The 20,253-nt window shown below is 39.2% G+C and overlaps 1 protein-coding gene across 1 annotated transcript in view; it reads right to left on the bottom strand.

The window, feature by feature from the left end:
- Window positions 1–20,253, bottom strand: part of clcn7 (Cl-/H+ antiporter 7) — a 71,064-nt gene that overhangs the window by 45,849 nt on the left and 4,962 nt on the right. The window contains exons 2-8 of the mRNA XM_043711567.2: window positions 16,985–17,059; window positions 16,356–16,427; window positions 12,828–12,893; window positions 11,038–11,170; window positions 10,775–10,884; window positions 10,366–10,446; window positions 4,856–4,918 (exon numbers count right to left, since the gene is read on the bottom strand). Coding sequence (XP_043567502.2) covers window positions 4,856–4,918; window positions 10,366–10,446; window positions 10,775–10,884; window positions 11,038–11,170; window positions 12,828–12,893; window positions 16,356–16,427; window positions 16,985–17,059 — 600 coding nt within the window. The remainder of the gene's footprint in view (window positions 1–4,855; window positions 4,919–10,365; window positions 10,447–10,774; window positions 10,885–11,037; window positions 11,171–12,827; window positions 12,894–16,355; window positions 16,428–16,984; window positions 17,060–20,253) is intronic.

Here is a 20,253-nt window from a genome sequence, read left to right as displayed (position 1 = left end):
TGCCATACTAGTTTAAACCCTCTCGAACTACTCGTGCAAAACTGCCACCCAAGACATTGGTCCCCTTCCAGTTCAGATGCAACCCATCCTTCTTGTACAGGTCCCACCTTCCCCAGGAGGCATCCCAATTATCGACATATCTGAAGCCCTCCCTCCTACACCAGCTGCACAGCCACGTATTAAGCTGCGGCCACTCCCTGTTCCTCGCCTCGCTATCTTGTGGCACCGGTAGTATACTAGAGAACACTACTCTGTTCGTCCTGCTTTGCAGCTTCCATCCCAACTCCCTGAAATCACTTTTTATATCCTCGATCCTTTTCATGGCTATATCATTATTGCCAATATGTAACAAAATTTCTGGCTGTTCGCCCTCCCCTTTTAGAACCATATACACCCAATCGGAGACGTCCCGGACCCTGGCACCAGGGAGGCAACATACCTTCCGGGAATCCCGATCCTGACCACAAAATCTCCTGTTGATTCCCCTAACTATCGAGTTCCCTACCACGAGTACTTTTCTATTCTGCCCCCTTCCCTTCTTTGCCACAGTGTCAGGCTCAGTGCCAGAGAACTGACTGCTATGGCTTTCCTCTGGTAGGTCATTTCCCCCCCCGCAGCAGTATCCAAAATGGTATACTTATTGCTGAGGGGAATGTCCACAGGGGATCTCTGCACTGTCTGACTGTCCCCTTTCCTCCCCCCAACTGTAACCCATTTATCCTTGTCCTGAGCCTTAGGAGTGACCAACTCCTGGTAACTCCTCTCAATTACCCCCTCAGCCTCCCAAATGATCCGTAGTTCAGCCAGCTCCATCTCCAATTACCTAACACGGTTTTCAAGGAGCTGGAGTTGGGTGCACTTCCCACAGACGTAGCCAGCGGAGACATGTGCCATGTCTTCCACCTGCCACATTCTGCAGGAGAAGCAAGCAACTGCCCTAGCATCCATACCCGGCTTATCTGAACACCCACTCAGTACTAAAGTAGAAAGCTTAGTTCAAGTTGCTATAAAAATTAATAACAAACTTATATCCAATAGAGGAAGTTTAGAATGAACATTACCTTATTAACTAGGTTAGAGGAGGAGGGAGGGTGGGAGACTCTACAGTAGTAGAGTCTCAGGTTTAGCCGCCTTGCTGATATATATGGTCACTGCTTTCCTTCCCAGCTGCCCCTCTGGTCCTCGTCACTTCCCCCGCTGGTCCCGCTCCTGTCCCAAGTGGACAGGGTTGTTAAGAAAGCATATGGTGTTTTGGCTTTCATTAACAGGGGTATTGAGTTTAAGAGTCGTGAGATCTTGTTGCAGCTCTATAAAACTTTGGTTAGACCGCACTTGGAATACTGAGTCCAGTTCTGGTCACCCTATTGGCGACATTGAAAGATGTGGATGCTTTGGAGCGGGTTCAGAAGAGGTTTACCAGGATGCTGCCTGGACTGGAGGGCTTATCTTATGAAGAGAGGTTGACTGAGCTCGGACTTTTTTCATTGGAGAAAAGGAGGAGAAGAGGGGACCTAATTGAGGTATACAAGGTAATGAGAGGCATAGATACAGTCGATAGCCAGAGACTATTGCCCAGGGCAGAAATGACCAACACGAGGGGTCATAGTTTTAAGCTGGTTGGAGGAAAGTACAGAGGGGATGTCAGAGGCGGGTTCTTTACACAGAGTTGAGAGAGCATGGAATGCGTTGCCAGCAGCAGTTGTGGAGGCAGAGTCATTGGGGACATTTAAGAGACTCATCGACATACATATGGTCACAGAAATTTGAGGGTGCATACATGAGGATCAGTGGTCGGCACATCATCGTGGGCTGAAAGGCCTGTTCTGTGCTGTACTGTTCTATGTTTATTTTCTTCAGTCACAGAATATGTGCACTGTTGAAAAACCCGGCATTCAATGCCCATGTAGAAGTGAATTCTCAAAATTGGTGCTAAACTACTTTCTTCAACTGTAATTGTTCAGGTGGTAAAGCTACTTCCACAGTGCTTGTGGGTGGAGAGCTGCAGGGTTTTGAATAATCAAGAGGGCCTTGATCCTGGATGGCATCAAGCATCTTGAGTGTTTTTGGAGCTGCACTTCAGTGAGGTAAGTGGAGAATATAGTATTCTTTTACACAGAGTTATGCCTTATGGAAGACTTTGGAGAATCAATAGACAAGTTATTTATCACAGAAGACACAGCTTCTGACCTTCTTGTTGCACAGTAATTACATGGCAGCTTTGGCCAGCACTGGGCCCAGGATATTTATGGTGTAAGATTTGACAATGGGAATGCCATTCATAGTCAAGGAGAGATACAAGTTGACTCTTGAGCTAGAGATTGTCACTGTCTGATAGTTGTGCAGCACAAATGTTACTTATAAATATAGATGTACTCCATCTGGTTGAGGAGATTAGAAACAGAGGCCATAATTTAAAAATATGGAAGATGCCAGTTAGGACTGAGATGAAGAGAAAGGTTTTTTTATTTAAAGGTTGATGAATCTTTGGAATTCTCTATCCAGAGGGCTGTGGAAGCTTAGTCATTGAGTAAATTTAAAGCAAAAGTTGATAAATGTTTGATTATTAATGGCATAAGGATAATCCAGATAGTGAGTGTAAAAATGGGTTGAAATATTCAATCAGCCTTGATTGTATTATTGCCCTGTTCCTACAGTCTCATGTTATCAGAAAGCACAGATTTAAGCAGACACTTAAGCAATCTGAGATATTCATGAAACCAACATTAAAAGCCACAAATTTTCTCCCAGAAGGGAGAGTCCAGCAGCATTTCTGTAGCCAGGAAATAACTTTAGTATTAAATAAAGTTTGAATTTAAAAGTCAGTTGAATAATTTTAACTAACTTTACTAAAATAAAAACAGGTGCATTAAATTACCCTCAATAAATTGAGGCTGATATAAATCTGCAAACACTACCACAATCCACAATCCAAACTTTCACCAAATAGAATATTTCAGAAATCTATGTATGAATAAGTTAGGCAACTTGCAATTCACTTTACACTTATATTTTTCAAATGATCAGAACTTCACTTTTTTAAAAATTCATTCACCCACGGGACATGGGCATTACTGGCTGTCCAGAATTTGTTGCCCATCCTTAGCTGTCCTTGATAAGGTGGAGATGAGCTGCCGCTTGAACTGCTGTAGTCCACATGCTGAAATTAAACCCACAATATTGTTAGGGAGGGAATTCTAGGTTGCCAACATAGTGACAATGAACGAAAGGTGATACATTTCCAAATCAGGCTGGTGAACGGCTTGGAGGGAAACTTGTAGATGGTGGTATATCCAAATATCTGCTGTTCTTGTCTTACTAGGTGGAAGTGATCATGGGTTTGGAAGGTGCTGACTAAGGTGAATTTTTGCAGTGCATCTGGTAGATAGTACACACTGCTGCTACTGAGCATTGGTGGTGATGGGAGTCGATGTGGTGACAATCAAGTAGGCTGCTTGCCCTCCATGGTGTCAAACTTCTTGAGTGTCGTTGGAGCTGCACCCATTCAGGCAAGTGGACAGTATTCCATCACACTCCTAACTTGCCTTGGAGATCATGGACAGGCTTTGGGGAGTCAGGTGTGAAGTTACTTATTGCTGCATTCCTAGCCTCTGACCTGCTCCTGTGACCACTGTATTTCTACAGTGAGTTTAGTTGAGTTTCTGACCAATGGTAATCACCAGGATGTTGATTTTGGGGGATTAATTGAATATCTAGGGATGATAGATGGATCGTCTCTTATGAGAGATAGTCAGTGCCTGGCATTTGTGGCATGAATATTACTTGCCACTTTTCACTGGATGCTGTCCAGGTCTTGTTACATTTGAACATTGGCTACTTCAGTATGAGGAGTCGTAAAAAGTACTGAACATTGTGCTTTCATCAGCAAACACCCACACTCTGGCCTTATAATAGAGGGAAAGTCATTATTGAAGCAGCTGAAGATGGTTGGGTCTAAGACACTTCCCTGAGGATGTAGAGGACTGACATCCAAAACCAACAACCTATCTTGCTCTGTGCCAGGTACAACTTCAACCAGTGAAGAGTTTATCCCAATTCCCATTGATACCAGTTTTGCTAGGGCTCCTTAACGTATCAGTCATTCAGTCAAATGTGGCCTTGATGTCAAGGACTGTTAGATTGTTAGGCTCACTTGACCTCTGAAATACAGCTCTTTTGCCCTTGTTGATTCAAATCTGAAATGAGGTCCAGAGTTGAGTGGCCTTGGCAGAACGTAAACTGGAAGGCTGGTGAGCAGTCTTTGTAGCTCTAAGCACATATATGTGTTGCAAGGAATGAATGGCAAATCAGACCCAACCACAACTTATGCAATTTCTTATAGGCCATCAAATTTCCCAACAATTTTGTTAAACACAACTTATAAAACGTTTGCTTCCTAACTGTAACTCCCTATTTCAAACCACTTATTTATGTCCAGCTTAAAATGAGCAAAACAGGAAACACAATAGTCTGCACAGCACATGACAGAACTAAGGCTTTCTGTTTAAAACGGCTGTCCTAATCTAGCACAGCAGCAACATAAGTTTTAGGACAGACCACTGACTCATTAGTATTCCTAACAGAAGCCAAAAAATACTCATGACTGGATCTCTATTAAAAGCATACCAAAACAATGACTTGCTTTATCAGATTTAATCAAGAATGCACATTTGGCTTAATACTAATTAATGTATTTTGGAATTAAATACTAAATGCTTAATGCATGACTTTAATATATACCATAAAACATTTCCAGATTTCAAAACTATCAGAAAAGATGATGCAAAGCAGTTCATGCAGGATATGGGAAACAGAACTTGTAGAGAAACAGCATGTGGCTATCTCTGTTGTACATTACCTTCCCAACTGCCAGTCCACCAACAACAGAGGAGATCACGCCAAGTACTTTGACCATCAGAGTCTGCAAGACAAACAGAACCAAAACTCTGAAGAGCAACAGTTCTTTACAAAGGGAGGTAGGTCAGTCCGCAATGAGGAGAATGGACAGAAAGCTACTACTCCAACTGCCTGACCAGCCTCTTGAAATCGCTCTTCAGTCTACAGCTTCTTTTGCCATCAAAAGTGCCAGTAAATATCTTAATCATACCTCCTTCCTTCCCATTAAAATGTTTGATATAACCCACAGAAATATTCATGAAGCAATATGCTTAGCCAATCTCCAAGCCAAGTTTGAACCCAACTCGCTACTTTGCCTTGGACCCCATGGCCTTTGTTTTTGTCAGCACTCTACCAAAAGCCCTGTTAGAATTGATACAGCATGTATCAAATTCACTAACCCCACTCTTGTTGACTCCTCAAAATATGACATCACGTTTATCAGATCTAACCTCAATAAATCTGTGCTATTAAATCAAGATTTATTCTTTCATCAAAATTCTTTCCAATAAGTTTCCACAGTCCAGGCTTGGCTGCTAGACCTGTAGCTATATGTCTTATTCCCTTCTCCCTTTTGAGACCTATCTACCGATTTATAATAGTTTACCATCACTTCCAGGCTGTTGTACCCCCTGCTATTGTTTACAAAACTGAGGTTTTCACGACATTTTTAAACAGCATGTACTTTATTGAATGCAGTTTTAAAAGCATGATGTATGCTGTGACCGAAGGGAAAATGTGACTTGACAGATTCTTGGGAGTTGTCAGAAAGATGGTGTTCGGAGGGTCCACACAGGATGAGGATGAGAGAGGAAAAGGAGACTGCACATGGGATAGATGTTTGAAAGGACAGATTTTGTTTGCAGAGATGGCAACAGATTTGTGAAGAGGTTAGTGTCTTGATAACATCACCTGGTACAGTGTCAGAAATTAAGCTGATCATCAATAGTCTAATGGAGATATGATGATAAGAGTTGGTGGTACGGCTCCAGGACAAAAATAAGTCCCAAGTTGGAGAGAAACTAGAAAAAGATGCATGTTCAAGGAAAAGAAGAAAAATGCACAGACAGATCAAAAGATGTTCCAAGTCAGACAGTATCATTTTCCCTTCCATGGGGTGAATGAGAAAGTTGGCAAGACGACGAAGTAACTGGGTGAGATGGTCCTGGAGAGATAATGACTGAGGTGGGAAGAATGAAGAAAGTAAACTAAGTAGATCAAGCAGGTATTTAATGGTTTTGACTTGCCAGCAGCTTATCTTCCCAAGGAAGAGAAAGGCTTGTTTCTTGACTAGGAAACTAGGGAGATCTGTCTGCTAGGGTGGAATTATCTCTATTTGCCCAAATTAAGAATATAGATAAGCAAAAGAGGGTGGATACAGAAGCCGCCACCCTATTCTTTTCTCTGACACACACCTCCTCTCTGACTCCTCCTTCCTATCAGATCAGAAAGTAAATTCTCCCTTCGTACCATTGGATTCTCCCTTCGTACCATTGGATTCTCTGAAGACCAGACATCCAGCAATAATATCTAGGACCCAAAAACAGCCGACATCTAATTAGCAATGTAGGATTTGAATAGTGGCCCATGATTCACCAAGCAACTTACCGGTTGTCTTGTACCTACTTGACTGGAGCTTGATCCAGCAAGCTCTCTCACTGGCAAGAGTGAAGAGTCAGTCAGCATTGACCATTCCTGGCACCACATTTAATGCTTTGAGCATGAAATCGTTATCTTTGTGACAGAGAAAGCCATGAGTTTCTCATGATTAGAAATTGAGGGACCAGGGTTTCAACTAGCTGGTTGGTCATACAAAAACTATTGTAAGCTTTCTTTGCATGTCAGCATGTTCATAGTACAGCCAAATCTCAAGATGAGTTGCTAAACTGACCATGCACTATAAAAATTCAATTGCGCATCCTGTGGATTTACAAGAATGAAGATGTGTACAGAGTGGGAGATGGTAAGCATTCTATTCAGAATAAGGAACAAAAGTCATTGCAGAACTAACATGGCGAATGGGAACCAAAGACTACACAGTACTTATTTCACTTCCCCTGAAAGGAAAACATGCAATATATTGTGAACAAATACGCATTCAAAATCAGCATTATTTTTCTCCTTTTCCCTTCTCTTTTAAGTAAATCAATATAGAACACATTTCCTGCATCCAGATCACTTTTATTAGCCATATTCAATTTATGAATAGACATTGCTTATTTGAAAATATGACAAGTTAATTAGAGTGACACATTGTTTCGCCCTTCAGTTTCTTCCAGCATGTAATGAGATCATACTTGATCTATCCCTCAACTCAATGTATCTGCCTTTGATTTACATCCTTCAATGCCCTTACCTAACAGAAATTGATAACACAATTCATTTTCAAGTTTCCCCACTGGATAGCAAAGGTATCTATCCAATTTTGTTGAATCCTCCTATAATTGTATCCCCTCGATATAAAGAAGCTAGTAGTGAACTATCATAAAGGATACAAGTTTAGGCAATCTGACCTCAATGTAACTCTTCAAACCAAGGTGTCAGTCTAAAGCCCCAGTTTCAAGAATAAATTAAAACATTAACTTAATGCATTATATATATGAACAGAGTTAAGACATGGAGACAGCCAGCCAATTCAAATCAGCCTTTCTATCTCTGCATTCACTACACAATAAAATTATACTGAGGACCCACAAATACTCACTCCAATGGTGCCTAACTAGAATTCTGAATAATCAATCCCAGACTTTGAAAATAATTAGTTTCCAGAAATCAGTTTGTACATTAAACAAAAGACTTAAAATGTTATTTTGCATTTTGTTAGCAAAGAAAAAATTAAACAACAAGATATGCTGATTAATGTTTGTGCTTTAAATCAAAAGTATGCATTTTTGGCCAACATTCACACAAAAGACAAAGTTAAAGGACAAATTTAAGAAAATAACAAAACTGGCTATATTATTTAAATGACTTTCATGATGTATTGTTTCGCAGGCACAAATTTGAACTCCTTGGTTGCTTTTCAGAAACATTGATTAGGGATACCAGTTCACGCACTCAAAGGCAGCAATACTTCTAACTCCGCTCTCTCTGGGCTTCTGGATGCTGGCATATCAGATTAGCCAGGGAGCTTTCAAATCTTCATACTGTCTTAACAGTAGCCCAGAATCATCTCAAAAAAGCCACTAATTCTGGCTCCATCCTGATAGACTGATCAACTCTGAGGCCTCAACTACCATGTAATTGAACATAGGATCTCTTATAGAATTTCTGGAACTAATCCCCAGGTACTGACATCATTGAAAGCCAACTTAGACTTTCCATTAAAACAATGCTCTTTATGGGGCTGCTGTGTCTGACTCTAAGGCTTCGCCTGTAATTTGCCTTCTAATTGGCCCCCTGACCTCACAAACAAAGCTTGTTTGACCTGTTCTTTTCCGTTAATCACAAGCTGTCCTAACATAGAGTCATAGAGATGCATAGCATGGAAACAGACCCTTTGGTCCAACTCGTCCATGTCAACCAGATATCCCAACCTAATCTAGTCCCACTTGCCAGTACCAAGCCCATAACCTTCCACACCCTTCCTATTCATACACCCATTCAGAATGCTCTTTAAAAGCTGCAATTGTACTACTTCCTCTGGCAGCTCATTCCATACACACACCACCCGCCACATGAAAACGTTGCCCCATTGGTCACTTTTATATCTTTCCCCACTCACCTAAACCTATGCCCTCTAGATCTGGACTCCCCCACCCCACGGTAAAGACTTTGTCTATTTATCCTATCTATGCCCCTCATCATTTTATAAACATCTATAAAGGTCATCCTTCAACTTCTGACGCTCCAGAGGAAACAGCCCCAGCCTGTTCAGCCTCTCGCTATAGCTCAAATCCTCCAATCCTGGCAACAGCCTTGTAAATCTTTTGTGAACCCTTTCAAGTTTCGCAACATCCTTCCGATAGGAAGGAGACCAAACTGCACGCAATATTCCAAAAGTAGCCTGCACAACATCCACCAGTCATTTCCAGCTCATTAATCAATTTTGAATTAAGAATAAAAATAAAAATTATGAAAAAATCAGCAACAAGAAAACCACCATTTCAGAAGGTTGTGGGTCACACTCAAGATCCTTTGAGCAAAAATATCTAATTGACAATTAGCATCTTACTAGTATAATTTACAGAAATGCTTCCCAGGCTAAGAAATTTCAGTTATGAGGATAGAGTGGAGGGATTGGAACTGTTCTCCATAGAAAGCAAAAAGTTGAGGGGAGATTCCAAAATCACGAGGGGATCTGGATACTTTTAGGGGTAAAAGGGTCAAAATTGAGATGGCAAACATTTAAAGTGATTTACAAAAGTAGAAAGAAATGCAAGAACAACTGTTTTCACACAATGAGTAGTTTGGGTCGAGAACACACTGTGGAAGTATAATGGCGGCATGTTCAATTCAGGCATTCAAGAGGGCATTAGATAATTATTCAAATACAAACCAAGTGTAAGAATATGGGAAAGCAGGAGGAGAACAGCATTGAGTCATGATACTCTTTTATTGAGCCAGTGCAGACATGGACCTCCTTCTGTACTCAACATTTCTGTGACTCAGAATACTGAGGAAATGCTGGATTGTCAGAGATGGAATCTTTCAGATAGGACATTAAACTAAGGTTTTGTCTGCTCTCTCTGGCAGGCATAAAAGATCCCATTTTGAATTTTGAAGAACAGGTGGGAGTTTATCCCTCAATAAGCACCACTATGATTCAACAAAAAGAAATGACAAAAAAATTATATTTATATTGCACATTTTACAACACAGGACTTCAAAGTATTTTGAGTTAATGGAATACTTCTGATATTAAGTAAGTATTGCAATGGAAACTTGTAGACAATTTGCATGCAGCAAATTGCCACATACATCAATATGTGAATGACCAGTATTGTTTGTATTTTCCATTAAAGGATTGATATTGCACAAGACACCAAGGATAGCTCAATTGATTGATGACATCTCCAATAATGCAGCACATTCAGTACTGGACTGGCGTGCCAGCCTTAATTATTTTGCTCAAGTCCATGACATGAACCTAATCCTTGAGATTCAGAGGCAAGAGTGCGGCTGACTGAGCCACAGTGAATCATGTTTTAATTTGTCCATTGCTATTTGTTAAGGCTTGCTGTTCTTCCTATACTACAAAAGTGATTATATGTCTAAAAGTATTTTGACAACTTCGAATTATCCAGTCATCCTGAATGTATTGTATTCTTTGCATATTTCATAATTTAAATATTAAACCGTCAAATATCAAGTCATTATAATTCAGCTGTTTTAATTAAAAAAAAAAGTGCTGTCAATCACAAACTGCAGTTTTTCATGTAAGTCTTTTTCCAGCATACAACTTTTCAGTTGCCAAATTAGAGGTTAAGAGCAAATTCCACACAATTTACTTAAATCAAACATTGAACCTACCTTAAGTCGAACAACATGTGGGACCTTTACTCCATTAAGATAACATTTGATCTGGGGAATTCCACTGCCAGCTGCTACAGGCTAAAGCAAACATTAAATAAAAGAAGTCACAAAAATAATTCAGCATTGCCCTCCAAAATGGTCAGAATTTTTTTAAAAAAAGAAAAGAAAACGTTGGACAAACTCAGTAGACTAGGCAGCATCTGTGGAGAGACAAACAGCTGATATTTCAAGTCTGACACACTCTCAATTACCAAAATAGATATCACATATTTAATAGGATACTGTATCATATTGTTGCAAATTTATAAAACGCAGACATTTTGAATGTTAATTTCAGCATGCTGATACTAACATCCTTTATAAATTTAGGCTGAAAATACTGTACAGTCATAATAAATTTCACTACCTCTACAAATGCCACCAAAATAGAGCCAATCATCACAAAACCAGCATTCATTGATGCCCAAAGGACAAGTGAAATGGATAATCCACCTCCTTCAATAGCTTTATCGATATCTAAGTATTATTTAAGGAAAGATAATAGAAATCTGATTAAACATTTTGAGCAAAAATATTATACAATCATGAAAATTATTATGCAATCATAAGCAAAAACAAACCAGCAATTGTGATATGTTATGCAGTTGAAAAAAGAATGGAAAAGGATACTTTCTTTAACTACTTTGTACTTTTCATCAGCAAGTTTTTCCACAACAATATCAATAAAACAGGCTATCAGGCCAGTAAAGATTCCTATGAAGCCACAGACAACCCATCTTTTGATTTCAAGTACATGAACACCCTAAGTGAAGGGAAGAGAAAAACTGTAAATCAGTATCTGTATTAAATATCATTAGGCTATTACACAATTTCAGAAAAGCCTCTATAAATCAGGGTTGAAATTAAAAAGCATATAAATCCAATAGCTGCGGAACATGATACCTCTTGTTGACAGAAAATGAGTGACTGCACATATTTAGCTAATCAGGTAGCCAAATTATCAATTAAGAGGGGACAGTGGCATGACAGTGATATCACTGAACAGTAATGCAAAAATCCAGACGAATGCTCTGGGACTTGACTTCAAATCCCATTAGGGCAGCTGATGGAATTTAAAGTCAATGTTCAAATTTCAATACTCAATTGGTAAATCTAGAATTAAAAGCTAGTCCTAGGAATGGTGACTATGAGACTATCATTAATTGTCATAATGGCTAATCTCATTCATTAATGTTCCTTAAAGAGGGAAGTCCATCATATTAGCTCTCTGAAGCAGATTAACAAGTCTCTCACAGTTAAAGGCATAATCGGCTGGGTAACAAATGCCAGTCTTACCAGTCACACACTCATTCCACGAAAGAATAAAAAGAACAAAATCAATTAAAATATTTCTAAGGCACTTCGTGAATGTACACTGAGTAGCACCTTCTGTATTAAGATCAGTCAGCTCACTCAGAAAAGTTCAGTACAATAACCAGTTATTGTAACAAGTCAGAATGAGTGTTTACCTCAACATATTGCAACTTTATTTCCACAGATATACATGCTGTTTTGGTGTGCTGACAATAGAATGGTAAATGAGCTAATAAAATTATGAAAATGAAGATCTTGCACCGCATCTCTAATATCAAACATATAGCTCAGGGCTCAACATCAGTTTGTCAAACTGTTGTGTCTTCGCTCATTGGCTTTAAAAAGATAAACCTCTTCTCATGCTGTGGCTTTCCCTCTCCTACTATGATCTTCCCGCTTTTTGGGGCACTACATTTGGATGCATAGCTTACATTTCGAAATAAACAAACTGTTGTAGTCTATTCACAGGCAAGTCCTAGTCATGTTCATTTTGCTTATGTTCAAATCACTCAAGCAAAGTTTTAATGCTTTAACCTATGACTAGTTGAATAAATACACTCAAACCAAAACCTCCTTTCCACTGTTGTACTGAATGCTGGTAGACTGCCAATGTTAGTTATTCACTATTACAGACAGCAGTTGATTTCACAAAATTATATGGGGTATATAAACCATTACATAATTGACTTAAAAGATAACTGAAAAACCTGTTTATGTACCTATTGACAAATACCAGACAATAAAAGCAAAACAAAAAACTCTTTCCCAGCCAGAGACTCAATTCTCTACTTTCATTCTCACGTGTCCATAATGCACCAGCTTCTTACATAGTTCAATTTTACTCCCAACTTGGTACACATTAGCTGGCATCTCACTGTGTAAGAACTGAAATGAATACAATACTAAGAATTAGGGAGTCACAGAAAAGAGTAAATGAGAGGAAAGACAAACTTCAAATGTAAGAAAGCCTATGAAAGAGGGACTGACAGACAAGAAAATCATGAATATAAAACAGGCAAAATATTGGTTGAATGGCTTTTTTTGGTCTGACAACACAACTGTAAGTGAAAATGTATTATAAAACCAGATTGCAAAAAAGTACGTACTATTTTGCTAATGCGTCGTTCTTCCTCCATGAATAGCTGGTTTTCACTATTGTCATAATCAAGGCTCTAAAAAATAATGTAAGAACAAATTAAGATTCATTCTGTGACACAGTAACAAGAATTGACAAACAAAACAGTGGACAATCTCCTTTTTTTCCAAATTTTATATATTTACATGCAAAATTTTATAAACTTTAAATTCAGCACATACGTTCCAAAATAAGATCCTCAATGACTGACAACAGGAATATGGTGTAGCAAATAAATGTTCTGGTGATATTATACAGGCCAAATTCAGATACCACTGCAAGTTTAGAAATTATCTGCATTTACAAATGTAATTTAAAACCCATAGGAAGGACAGCCTTGAAAAAGTTCTCAGACCAAGTGTCTATTTACTTTCCATTTCTGAACGTTCCTTTTTAATTTTTGTTTTTGAGATTTGTATCATCTATTATTGCCTTTTTTCTCATTACTTTATTAGTACAAAGTACATTCTCAAAAGAATTAAACAATTTTAATACAAATATTTTATTCCACTTTCACACTCACAAATCTATATGAATTCTGTTTCAAAACAAATATCATTCACCAGTAATTTCACTGTTCATCCATTATACACATTGCCCACATGAACATATTTGAATTTAATGGATTTGGGTTGCTGAGCACACACGAACATCTCTGGTTATCCAGTGACAATTTGAGTATACAAATGGATGCTGGAGTACACCCTGCAATGTTATCACTTAGTAAAGAACAAAAAAGTGATCCCATTGTTACTTCCTGGGTATCTCAAAATCAAATTGGTATCGGCAAAATTGTCATGTGAAGCAATCATGCAATTAATTAAAAATCCTAGAATTTAACTAGAAAGAAATGATCTGTCAAAGTTAGGATTAATACACAAGGTTCTCTCCTTCCTAATTATTAGTTAAATTTTACCAGTTGAAGGTATTTTTTTCATGTGAAGGAAACCCTTTTCCACAGTGAGCCCATGATTTAATGCTCAAAATGGAGTGACTAAGAGAGAAAGGAAGTTAAGAAAGTGAGACCAGGGGTTGGGGTTGGTATAAGACCAAGGGCTCAGTCAGTTGCTGGAACTTCAAAGCTCACTCACTTTCAGACATGGTCATAATAAAGAAAGGAGGGGAAAAAAAAAGATTTGGAGCGATATTTTAGGTTCAGTCAATTCCAGAGCTCTCCTCTCCACAGTCACCATTAAGAGCCCAGGTGCACAAGGGCAACCCACTGGTTGATAAAACTTGTGTTGAAAAATGTGCAAATTGTCGAAAGTGAATGCTTCCTTCAGAACATAAGTTTGACAATAATGTTGCAAGGTGTAAAAATGTAGATTGAAAAATAGATATCTGTAACTGGAAATTCAAAGAGCTTAGCAGACACACATCTTAGGGGCAAAGCTTGAATAACGTGTGATCTCTAAACCCCAATCTAAGTGTCTACTAAAAGAAAAATTTTCTTCACTCGCAGACACTTCCACCACGTACCACAGGGGATACATCCACTGTTCTATTTTTAAAAACACAGTACATTTCTTTTAAATAGTTCATTCCTTTCTAATACCACATAGGGCAATCTTAACATGTTAATTGTCAAAGTTTGTGCGAAGATTTGTAGCTCGGGTGCTCGTTGTTGTGGTTCTGTTCGCCGAGCTGGAAGTTTTTGTTGCAAACGTTTCGTCCCCTGGCTAGGCGACATCATCAGTGCTTGAGAGCCTCCTGCGAAGCGCTTCTTTGATGTTTTCTCCGGTGTTTATAGTGGTCTGTCCCTGCCGCTTCCGGTTGTCAGTTTCAGCTGTCCACTGTAGTGGTTGGTATATTGGGTCCAGGTCGATGTGTTTGTTGATGGAGTTTGTGGATGAATGCCATGCCTCTAGGAATTCCCTGGCTGTTCTCTGTCTGGCTTGCCCTATGATTGTAGTGTTGTCCTAGTCGAATTCATGTTGCTTGTTGTCTGCGTGTGTGGCTACTAAGGATAGCTGGTCGTGTCGTTTCGTGGCTAGTTGATGTTCATGTATGCGGATTGTTAGCTGTCTTCCTGTTTGTCCTATATAGTGTTTTGTGCAGTCCTTGCATGGTATTTTGTACACTACATTAGTTTTGCTCATGTTGGGTATTTGGTCCTTCGTTCTGGTGAGTTGTTGTCTGAGCGTGGCTGTTGGTTTGTGTGCCGTTATGAGTCCTAGGGGTCGCAGTAGTCTGGCTGTCAGTTCTGAGATGCTCCTGATGTATGGTAGTGTGGCTAGTCCTTTTGGTTGTGGTATGATGAAGCTGCATCAGGACACTATTCAAAAGGGCCACAACACACTGCAGTACACCAGAACTGCAAAAAGAAGAAGAGGAACACCTTTGGTGAATACAAGGTATTCACCAAAAACGGATACCCGCGCAACTTCATCAACAGATGCCTAAGAGAAAGACCACGGAACGAGGACATACCACAACCAAAAGGACTAGCCACACTACCATACATCAGGAGCAGATCAGAACTGACAGCCAGACTACTACGACCCCTAGGACTCATAACGGCACACAAACCAACAGCCACGCTCAGACAACAACTCACCAGAACGAAGGACCCGATACCCAACATGAGCAAAACTAATGTAGTGTACAAAATACCATGCAAGGACTGCACTAAACACTATATAGGACAAACAGGAAGACAGCTAACAATCCGCATACATGAACATCAACTAGCCACGAAACGACACGACCAGCTATCCTTAGTAGCCACACACGCAGACAACAAGCAACATGAATTCGACTGGGACAACACTACTATCATAGGGCAAGCCAGACAGAACAGCCAGGGAATTCCTAGAGGCATGGCATTCATCCACAAACTCCATCAACAAACACATCGACCTGGACCCAATATACCAACCACTACAGCGGACAGCTGAAACTGACAACCAGAATTGGCCGGGACAGACCACTATAAACACCGGAGGAAACATCAAAGAAGCGCTTCGCAGGAGGCTCCCAAGCACTGATGATGTCGCCTAGCCAGGGGACGAAACGTTTGCAACAAAAACTTCCAGCTCGGCGAACAGAACCACAACAATGTTAATTCTCAACTTTTGATTCCCCAGGTGACAATTAAATAAGCCATCTTGAACACCAATACCAAGCTATTAATTGTTTCATCCATTTTCTGACTCATCTGAAGTGGAGGTAAAATCAATGGAGGGTTGAGGCAGAGATGAAATCAAGCATGAATGTATCAAATGGAGGAGTAGATTCGAGGAGCTGAATTGTCTACTTCTCTTCCTACTTCTTACGTTCATGGTTTATCTTTTTGCTGTTCAAGCAGAAATGTCCCGTGAATCACATTTCATCAACATTGAAACAACATAGAAGGTTGAGTGCGTGCAATTTTTCCTATCGACTTGATTTTATTTCTGCAGCATGTGGAGATACATCAAATAGGAATAAACTTTTCTGTTATTGTCATGGAACTAACTGGAACACCAACTTAAAGCGTGCACTAAATAGTGCCAATTACCTCGTACTTAAGTGAAAGAAGATTTTCGTTATGTGTAATTTCCTTAGAAACGTAAGTAGATGGATCGCCATCCTAAGGGAGAATAGCAAATGTTTGAGTACATAGTACACAATCTTTGCATTTTAAAACTTACCAACTACATTACAAAAGATGACAACAAATGTTTTAATCTAGACAGCCCTTAACCAATTTTTCAGCTGATATTGGGAAGGAGATTGCAGGAACGTGTTTGTCTCCACCATCACGGTCAATGACCAACTCAGTTTGACAAGCTGACCGTACTAACTTCATGCAACTAAAGAGAACGTAGCAAAACTCCTTTCCCAAAATTTTCACTCTTTAAATACCAGACAGAGCCATAACAGGCTCCAACATCTTGTGATCAGCCTTGGAAATAAAAGGGCTAACAGAGCAATATCATGCAAATTATTTACCAGCTAAACAGAAGCTAGGCTGAAAGATTTTTTTTAATTAAAAAGTAAATTTAAAAAACTAATAAACATGAAAATCCCTTCATTCCATTAGAGAAAATGCAGAAATAAGAAAGGTACTACAAATCTTGTAGCACTACACACATGTAAAGTTACAATGGTACTTAGGTGGACATAAAATGTTTATAAAGTAATTACCTGGTCCTGTGCAGTATCATCATCTAGATTCACAGTAGTCAGCCTGTCGATACGGAAAAAATTGTTTTGGGAAAGCTGTAACATGAAAAAAATCCACATGTTTACACATATTATTTTCACACAAAAAGGAAATAACACAACAGAAGATATGCTTGTAATAAAATGCTAAGAAAAGCAGAGATTTTGATGCAAACACAAATTTTCGTCTCTAGAAACGTACAATTCATTTTTCTAGCTCTAATGATACTCAACATTCAGTATCTATACATAAGTCTTTCCTGACTAGACACTGGTTCCAATAACCATTATTTAACTAAAGTTCAAGAGCGGGCTAAGAATAATATTCTCTGACCTGGGAGGTACAATGGAACAGTGGTTAGCACTGCTGCCTCACAGCATCAGAGACCCAGGTTTGATTTCAGCCTCAAACCTATGTCTGCATGGGTTTCCGTCGAGTACTCCAGTTTCCTCCCATATGCAGGTTAGGCGCATTGGCCATGCTAAATTGCCCAAGTGTCCAGGGATGTGCAGGCTAGATAGATTAGCCATGGTTAAAGTGAAATTACAGAGATATGGTGGGGGAATGGGTCTGGGTGGGAAGCATCAGTGCAGCCTCGATGGGCTGAATGGCCTCTATCCGCACTGCAAGGATTCCATGGCTACTTCTAGAATTCAAGAGTATGGATTATAATTCAGTGCCATATGCTTTGTTTCTCTTACTCTGGATGATTAGCCATGTACCCTACTCTCTACCTTGTTCCTCTTCTCCCTTTATCATTACTTGAATGTTAAAATTTCAAGCACTTGTCCCTGTGAATGAAATTCTAAATGTAAAATCAAGTATTTGGTGCCAGTGCTATTTAATAATACTTAAAGCACATTACCCCATTAAGAATGCCTTTACACCTGAATGGGAAAGTCCAAACATTGGCTAGCATGCCTGCATCTTATCTAGTGGCTATGCATCACACCCTTTCATATGCTTGAATGTCAAATCTCTTGACAAGGTATTCTATAGCAAAGCTGGTAGAGGAGCAAGGAAAATCCCAACATGAAATTTTCAAAATCCATATTTAAAATTGCACACAGGGCCAAAAGTTACTATCAGATGTAATCCGTAATAATGGTGGTGCTGAAAGCCTCATCATTACTCCAACTGCACAATCCAGGGGATACAATCAAACAGCCAACAATTAATATCTGGAAGTGCAGGGTTACTTGTATCCACGAAATCTGAATGTTTTTAATGATGATAGACTAGAACCGTGAAAAACCAATGGGATTGTTTGGGGTTCATGTGAACAACTCACTAAACCTAATGCGCATATGAAGGAGTCATCAAAAAAGTTAATGAAATGCTCGCCTTTATTTCAAGGGAATTGGAATTCAAAAACTGCAGAAATTAAGTAATATTTCTACTTAAAAATTGGTTCAACTACATCTGGTCATCAACATGTTTCAGTCCAGCACTTTGTTTTAATTTCAGATTTCCAGCATCTGCAACATTTTGCTTTATGTAAAATGTTGGAATCAGTTTAGGGCATTGTACCTCAGGGTGACACTGGCCTTAAGGGGATAGAATGTAGATTACCATGAATGATACCAAGGTTTAAATTATTAAATTGAAAGAACAGATTGCACAAACTTAATCTGCACACCCTTGCATTTAGAACGTTTATAAGTGATCTATAGGTGGTCTTTAAAAAGTTATGGAATTTGACAGGGTTGATCCAAAGAGGCTCTGATTGGAGGTGGTGGTGGTTTTGGAGGGGGAGGGGTGTGAAAGAGAGCCACACAACCTGAATAAAAAGGGTCAGTTGCAAAACTGGTGATGAAAATCTGGAATATATTCCCTAGGGTTGCCAATGCTGGGACTTTGGAAACTTTCAAGATCGAGACTGATACATTTATAATTAGTTGAAGATATCAAAAGATTGACCAATGCTCCCATAACCTAAATGTGTGTGGAATCAATCCTGCAGTCATCAAGATACCATTGAGACCATTCACAAGTTAGCCCCTTTATAAGGTACCATGCAGAAATAGCCATGCAGAAAACTTTAAAGATACCGTTCATTAAATTGGACTGGATACACACAAAGACAGTAGAGGACTAACTGATATGAAGCGAGAATTGAGACACAAATTAGCCATGATTTAACTGAATGGAGTTGAATGACACATGCTCATTTCCATCTCATTGATCTCTGAACATTCGCCAATCAGATTTCAAATTATGAATTCTAATCAAAAGCTTAGACTATATTAGACTAATTCATCTTTGGTAATAACGTTAAGTTTGCTTTCCTTCCTGAAAGAATTAAGATTTTGTCCATAGCATGTGCATGTGCACGTACACACACACACACTTAAACCTTTCGCCATATTCAGTGGGATATTCCTTCTTCTCCACTTACAGGTGCTCTATGGCACACAACAATGAATTATTTGCAAAACTCAAAATGTCAACAGAATACTCAGATGCAGAAGACATCACTGTTAAACTCAACTCTATTTATACTGAAAGTCATCAATATGCTCCATATGAATTTACTATCATCAAAATCATGAGTGACACAGGATGGCTCTTGTGGCACAGTGTTACTATTGCTACCACTGGACCAGGAGACCCAGATTCAAGTCCAGTCTTGTTCCAGAGGTGTAACATAGCATCTCTGAACAAGTTGATTAGAAAACAGGAATGACTAAGAATGAGTTACAAAGGATGCAAGTGGGAAGAGAATAAGAGGTCTAACTACTTACCTAACAGTACACCTTTGCAAGTATGATAAAGTTAAACATGCAAGATATTATTGCAGCTATTTGAGGCACCAAGAAATTCATGCTACCATTTTCAAAATGCTTAGATAACTTTTTCCTTACTCATTCAAGGGACATGATGTCACTAGCTGGGTCAGCAGTAACTGCATGTGTTATGACTTTACGATTCAATCACATGGCTGTGGGCTCACAGTCACATGTAGAGCATGTAAGATGGCAGTTACCCTTCCTTAAAAAGGGGATTAGTAAGCCAGATGGGTATTCAGAACAATTGTTAGTCACTACATGGTCATCATGAGAACAACTTTTTTTTAAAATTGTAGATTTTTATTGAATTCAAATTTAACCATCTACTGTGGTGATATTTGAACCCATGTCCACAAAACATTCATCTGAAGCTCTAGATTACGAGGCTAGTAAAATTATCTCCATGTCACAGCCTCCCACAGTTTACTTTATTTGCTTAGAATTGTCCATCAAAAATAACC

Source organism: Chiloscyllium plagiosum, unplaced genomic scaffold, assembly GCF_037043375.1.
Source record: "Chiloscyllium plagiosum isolate Xiang-an unplaced genomic scaffold, Cpla_swu_hap1 HiC_scaffold_20, whole genome shotgun sequence".
Taxonomy (NCBI): domain Eukaryota; kingdom Metazoa; phylum Chordata; class Chondrichthyes; order Orectolobiformes; family Hemiscylliidae; genus Chiloscyllium; species Chiloscyllium plagiosum.
This window is presented reverse-complemented; position numbering and strand designations above follow the sequence as displayed.